Here is a 7,586-nt window from a genome sequence, read left to right on the forward strand (position 1 = left end):
TGTGTGTGTGTGTGTGTGTGTGTGTGTGTGTGTGTGTCTACATGAATGCAAGGCCCCACAGAAGTCAGAGACATTGGATCCCCCAGGAGCTGGAGTAATAGGTGGTTGTGAGCCACCTGACATGATTGCTAGGGATTGAACCTGGATCCTTTGGAAGAGCAGTACAAGCTCTTAACCACTGAGCCATCTCTCTGGACCTATTTTATTTTATTTTTATTTTTATGTTGTGTGTATGAGTGTATTGCCTACATGTATGATGTAAGTGCATCCATGTTCTACAATGCCAGTGGAGGTCAGGAGAGTTGTTACTGGAGTTGGAACTGGGAGTGTAGACAGTTGTCAGTCATCATGTAGGTCCTGGGAATCAAACCTGGGTCCTCTATAAGAGTAGCCAATGCTCTTAACAATTTTTTTATTATTTTGATTTTTAAAAATATTTTATTTATTATGTTAATTTTATGTGTATGAGTGTATTGCCTGCCTGTATGTGAGAGCACCCGTGTTGTGCAGTGCTACGGAGGTCAGAAGAGGCTTCGGATTCCCCTGGAACTGGAGTTAAAGACGGTTCGTAGCCACTATGTGGGTGCTGGAGATCAAACCCGGGTCCTCTGCAAGAGCAGTCAGTGCTCTTAACCACTGAATCATCTCTCCAGCCCCCTATTTTGATTTTTTATGTGTATGAGTGTACTGCCTTTATGTGTGTACACCCATATTGTGTCATGCAATGTCCATGAAGGTCATAAGAGGGTGTCAGATTCCCCTGCAGCTGAAGTTATGGATGGTTGTTAGCTGCTATGTCAATGCTGGGAATCAAATCGAGGTCCTCTTTAAGAGTAGCCAGTACTCTTAACTGCTGAGCCACCTCTCCAGCCCCTGGAAGATATTTTGAATGCCACACAGAATGCAGTTTATAAACACACAGTCCAATGTCTTCTTTCTCTTTTCTTGAGGGTATTTTCCTAAAATGTATGAAAAGACTATAATACAATAACCCATATTGGAGGTTCTTAGACTCTTCTGCTGCAAATGTACTGAAATTGGCAAAAGATAATATAATGAAATGCCATTTTAAAACCCACTTAATGAAAAGGCATTTTTCTAAATTGTGTTTGATGTGCTTTAATAATAAAAATGGCAAAATTTCTTATGTGCAGGTAATTACATAGATGATGGTGCCATTGTTTATTGGAATTGGGCTAATGTTGCTCAGAGTGACTAGAAACTGATTAGAGGGTTTACTAAGGATACACCATATGCATGTTGCTAGTTGCAGGCATTTCTCTTGTGGTTTACTAAAAAGGGAAACATATGCTTGAATAACATGTTCCCATGCTGAGAAATTTAATTATTTTTCGTGATGAGTTCTAGCTGAAAGGAAAATGCTTCACAAATTAGCAAAAGGATGAATTTATGTTGTCAGCTAGTAGGTGCTTGGAAGCCTGTGTCATGAAATGCTGCTTCTCTTTTGTACACCTATCAAACTGTTTCATTACTTTGCAATACACAGCTACAGTACATTCATCACCTAGTATTGGGGATTGGGTTAGTTCAAGAACTCTCAGCAGATACCAGAATCTTAAAATGATAGAATTTCTTGTAAAATGGTTGCAGGTATGTAGTACTCTCCTCTAATCTCAGCACTTGGCCCTGAGGCAGGAGGATCAAAGGTTCAAGGCTAACCTGGGCTAGTTATTTTACCTATTCCTATTTCAAAAAAAAATTTTAAAGTGATACAGTATATGCTTGCAATCTTCATAAATCTTCCCGGTGTATGTAAAATCCTTTCTAGATCACTATTAGTACCCAGTACAGTGTAAAACAATGTTATATTGAATTGTACACAGACTATGACAAGAATAACAACAAAAACCTCTACATATCTCCAGGACAGATTCAGAGATTTCACAAATCTTCACTCTGAAGAATGACCACTCAGCTGTAGTTTGCAAGAATGTAAATTGGGTATAATTAGGGATTTTTCACCCATAATACAAAACTACATGTCAGTAAAATAATAGCTTATTGTGTCTCTTGTGTTTTGTTTTGAGATACAGTATGTTACTATCGGGAACCCATGTTAACAGGAATGGAAATTTCTAACCACATTAGACTTTTGAGTACTTGAGTCTAGTCTGAGTTAAGATGTGCTAAACAACACACCAGATTTCAAAAACTTAATATGTATAAAATGAATATGAAATATAAGTTCATTTTACCTACCTCTGAGCTTTACTTTTTAAAAATGGGATTGCTAGAGTTTGGTCTGCATTTAATGTCTCTCGTTGGTTTCTCTTTGACCTCACTGATTGAATGTGGTTGATTACTTGTGGCTCAATAACTGTTAGCTGCCTCAACACTAAGCAAAAGTGAACTAATTATATATACAGTATTCTTTCATTTAGAAATTTTTATGTATCGGTTGTTTTTCATTTGTTTTATGGATGTGACTACTCTAAAGCTTTACATATTTTGTTCTCTTTGTCTGGTTTAGCAAACATCTGTTTTCATTTACTTCCTCAGGGATTTTTAATGTCTATATTTTAAGGTCTCAAGAATCCTGTGAAACTATTGTTACTTACTCTACATTGATTCCCCCTTCTCTGGAAATATTCTGTTTCTGAAACTTTATCAGAAAGTTAAAACTTAAGTAAATTCTATCTTAAGGTAATTTCCAATGGTGTTCTAGATTTAAAACATTTGAAAAACGTATGGGCTATGCCTCCATTTTCTCAGAAATGGACATCTTCAGTCTCTGTCAGCAGCTAGTTCCTTGAGTCATTCTTTTGAGCTGTAGTGCTTTGATCAGCAGCACCACGAAACATAGACCTGTAGTTTATCATTATATTCTTTTGCTTAAGCCAATTTTAAGTGGTGCTTTAGATAAAGAAAAGTTATGACACTAATATAAAAAATAAAGGAAATTCACGGTTATGATTTTTTCTCTCATATTTCCATTTGTGCTTCTTATCTGTAATGTTTCTCTTGTTGAATGTGCAGGATGATGCTCGCCAACTCTTCGTGCTTGCTGGAGCTGCCGAGGAAGGCTTTATGACCACAGAGCTTGCTGGAGTCATAAAGAGATTGTGGAAAGACAGTGGTGTGCAAGCCTGTTTCAACAGATCCCGAGAGTATCAGCTTAATGATTCTGCAGCATAGTAAGTAATCACAACTTCAAAGCCAAACTATCATGAATAATTACTTGTAAGTCAAATATACCTGCAAGTCAAATATACCTCCAAGTCAGTTGTACTGTAGAATTGGCTGACACATTCTTGTACAACTCAGGATTTTCAGATGATGATATTTGAACACTGTCTTTTTCGTGTGTTTGTGACTAGCATTACTGTTTATTTTCTTTGTGTTCAAAAGTGTCCCAGGAGGCTCATGCATATGTAACCTCCACTTGAAACATGCAGAATAGGAATGTTTGTAGTATATTTTCAAGGACATAATTGAAAATTTCCAAAATTCACTGTGTATTTATTCAGAGTATACCTCTAGTCTGTTTGGAGTTAGTTACATAGGAGGGTGAGGGTTATAGGATTTCCTCAGTACACTGATGGTGCCTCAGCAGAGTTCTGTAGATGATAGGCTCCTAAAGTAAGGTGAGGAAATGGTGCTTGGTGATCCCAAAGTGTCTTCGCAATAAGATAAAAAAGCTAAGGAAAATATCTCTACATTTGAGGATTGTTAGTTGTATTTGTCTTGTTCTTAGACACTGTCTGTAGATATTCAAGTACAAATTCTTCAGAGACAAATCTGCCTTGATTTTCCAAATGGTGGCCCCAGAAAGCTTATAAAACAAGTGGTGATAAAACCCAGCTTTCTGTTTGGTGATCTACACAAAATAAAAGAAACTCACATCTTTGTTTCCTCAATTTGACACACAGACTCCCACAAAAGTGTCAGATATGGCATGTAGAACATTATTAATTGGTCTTTAAAATGTGCACTGTATACCATTTATGTTCTAATATTCTCTTTTATTGAGAGAGCTATGGATTCTTGGGTACTATTAAATAGAAGATGACAGGACTTGGTAAATATGTGCATTTTGCCACAGTAAAGAATAAACAAAGGGACACCAAGCATGATAATGTGCACCTCTACTCCTAGCCCTCCAGAGGCAGAGGCAGGAATATATCTGTGATATTGGGGCCAGCCTGGCCCACATAGTCATTTCCAGAAGTCTAGGACTAGGGAGACCCTGTCAAAAAAAAAATTAAAAAGTAAAAAATAAACAAAGAGGCTGTGGGCCTCAGTATCTTTTCATACATCATTTGTTGAACAGCTTAGTGTGCACTACACATATGTGATTTGCTGTGAGTGGCTTAATAGTGAAAGTCATTGAGTCACCCAGAGCAACTTTGTAAGCTATGTATTTTTTAAAGTTGTATTAATAAAATTTGTTATCTGATAATCTCACATGTGCATATAATCGATCCTGACCTTTCTCATTCTTCACTCTCTCCAGTCCCCCCACTACCCTGTAAACATCTCCACACTTCTCTACATGTCTTTCTCATCTTATGCCAATTTGTTTTGACTTACAACCTACTAAGCTTAACTAGTGCATTCGAAATGACTGTATGTTTAGAGCTGTGTGCTGGAGTCTCGTGGGCTTAGCAGTGAACACATAACTGGAGATGATGATTCTCCAACTCCCAAACTATCAGTAGCTAATAGTTTAGCAGCAAGGGGTAGGGCCTCGTGAGTCCCTTTCCATTCTTTGACTTACTGTTAACAGAGCCTGTCTTGTGGGCCCAACAATGCAGGTAGCTGCTGTTGTTGTGAGTTCATGATTGTACTGGTTTCCTCTAGTCTAGAGGATGGCATTTCACTGCCCTTCGTCCTGTTTTTTGGCTCTTAGATACTTCCTACCCTGACTTCTGCTGTGTTCCCTGTGCTTTAGAGGTGGTGGCATAAATGTCCTCTTAAGGCTGAGCTCTCAACTGTAGCTTATTCTTGTCATCTTCACTATCCATGAGTTTCTACATGCACCAACATTTCTGCAAAGAGAGGCTTCCCTGATTAAGGTTGGGAGTACCTTTTGTCTATGAGGATAAATATATGTATTTAGAAGGCAATTTGAGCTGGGGTGTGGTGGCATATACTTTTAATTCCAGCACTCAGGAAGGAGATGTAGGTGGATCTCTGTGAATTCAAGGCCAGCCTTGTCTCCATAGTGAGGTGCAGACCAGCCAGGGTAAAAAGTCCCTGTCTTTTTGAAAAAAACAAAAAAAATAAAAGGAGGAAGAAGAGGAGGCAGCAGTGTCAGTTTGATGTTATGTCAGGAAGAGGAGGAGGAGGAAGAGGAGGAGGAGGAGGAGGAGGAGGAGGAGTTTAGGATGTTCCAGCCTTTAAGAACCATGGGGGTCCCTCTTTCGGGGCGCAAGACCACTCTCCCTACTACCCCACCAGTGAGGATGGTTCTGGCTCTACAGCCCTTGACATCTGGTCACCTTCCTCTTCCTTTTGAAAAGACCACTGAAGCAAGAGCTAAGGAAAAATTAAAAGATGGGAAGAAGAAGAAGAAAAACAACAAGAAGAACAAGAAGAAGGAAGAGAGGGTCGAGGAGGCCAAGAGGGAGGGGGTGAAGATGGAGGTGGAGGAGGAGAAGGAGAAGGAGGTGAAGATGGAGGAGGAGAAGGGGAAGGAGGTGAAGATGGAGGTGGAGGAGGAGGAGAAGAAGGAGGTGAAGATGGAGCAGGAAAAGGAGGAGGAGAAGGAGGGGGAGGTGGAGGAGGAGGAGGAGGAGGAGGCGGCAGAGGCTGCAGCGGCTGCTTGATGTTATGTCAATTTAGTTATCATACTTGGGCTTTACCAGGCAAAGGTTGTTAACTGGGCTTGCAGATCCAGGCATGGATTCCTTCCCACGTAGCAGGGCTCACATCCGATCAAATGGCAGTTGGTTACTTCCCAACAGTCATGCCACTATTGGAAGATAGACAGATCTTGCCTGGCAGGTTGGATTTGGGCATTGTAAGCTTCACAGCTGAGTAAGATCAATGATGCCTTTCCTCCCCAGCATAGGATCTTCCAGAATGTTGAAAGCTAGCCACCAGGCAGGAATCTGCTAGCTCAGTTCCAGCTTGGTTTTTCTGTATCCTGCATTTAGGTGTATGATGTCATTAGCTCTAATTCTGCTGGATGATTAAGACAACCATCAAGAGCCTATATTATTTCAGGGGCATCTGGGGCCTTCCTGACCAACTCCTATGGTGTTATTGCATATCTGGGATTGGGAATTTTAGGTAAAGCATTGCCTAGCATGGATTTTATATTCAGCTCCCCCAATACATGTAAAGGACTCGGTTTGCTTAGAAGATCCTATCAACTGAGCAACAAGTTCAAAGGTTCATAATAATTGTAAGTTGTGATCATAGCTGCTTTTCTGAACCTAATTTTATTTTAGAAGTTCTCATTCACTGTACTGCTCTAGTATTTCAAAAGACTGCAGTGCTGCTCATCATGGTCAACTGACCTAGGATTAATTCCAGTCTCTCAGGCAGGTTGAACATAGCCCATTGAGGAATTTAAGAAAAAAACAACATGAATATATCTCCATCCTGACATATGTACACTTCCAGTGACTGTTTCTCATTTTGCTGTTATTTTTCTTTGTACACCTGTCACTGCCCCTGAGTCTTTCTTTAGTCATCGGGTCCACAGTAATGTGTTCATGCCTGGTCTTTATGAATTATTGCTTCTGCATTTTGAAACAAAATAATTTACTTTCTTGCATTGCATGATATGATGCCATAGCCATAGCATTTTTATGTTAGAGTATATTTGACATTATTGGCAGGGAGTATTATATGAGTGACTAAAATCTATCACTGACAAGTAAAATACATGTATTAATTTAGAGGACAGTGAAATGTAGCATATAGATGCATGAGCAATGCATGTCCATGTGTAACACAAGGCTAGCAGGAAACATCTCAGTCAGACTTTTCTCCACCGGAGATTAAGACCTGTGAAATCTTCAACCCAAGGCAACATATGGAGCCAAGCTTAATGTTACACTAAACATAAAAGGAAGAATTTAAAGAAACAAAATCACAGTGTTCATTAAATTAGGCATTGTTTAAAAAATTTTCATATATTCTTAAACTGGTTGTTTTCTATCATACAGACCCTTGAAAACTTCCAAGATGGTCAGAAGTTACATGTGTTGAAATACATTTCTGTCTTCATTTCAGATAATCTCTGTTGACTCTCGTAACTGTTAACATGCTGTTTTGTTATTTTTTCCAGCTATTTGAATGATTTGGACAGAATAGCACAATCAAATTACATCCCAACTCAGCAAGATGTCCTCAGAACTAGAGTGAAAACCACAGGAATTGTCGAAACCCATTTTACTTTCAAAGATCTTCATTTTAAGTGAGTAATCCCCAAATGCATAGTTTATAAGTTTGGATATACAACACATTGCTTTAGAAATAAAAGGCACAATAATAAAAGTTTATAACATTTCTACAGTTGGTAAAATCCCTTTCAGATGATTGGACAAAATAATTACATGACAAAACAAAAAAAAATTAGAAGAATATGTTTACTTTTATTTAAGAGAAAATAA

General features: G+C 38.8%; 1 protein-coding gene across 1 annotated transcript in view; it reads left to right on the forward strand.

Moving 5' to 3' along the window:
• The window catches only part of Gnai1 (G protein subunit alpha i1), a 114,668-nt gene that overhangs the window by 66,793 nt on the left and 40,289 nt on the right, over positions 1-7,586 (forward strand). The window contains exons 4-5 of the mRNA XM_008830785.3: positions 2,998-3,155; positions 7,262-7,390. Coding sequence (XP_008829007.1) covers positions 2,998-3,155; positions 7,262-7,390 — 287 coding nt within the window. The remainder of the gene's footprint in view (positions 1-2,997; positions 3,156-7,261; positions 7,391-7,586) is intronic.

This window comes from Nannospalax galili, unplaced genomic scaffold (genome assembly GCF_000622305.1).
Source record: "Nannospalax galili isolate Female #2095 unplaced genomic scaffold, S.galili_v1.0 scaffold312, whole genome shotgun sequence".
NCBI classification, from domain to species: domain Eukaryota; kingdom Metazoa; phylum Chordata; class Mammalia; order Rodentia; family Spalacidae; genus Nannospalax; species Nannospalax galili.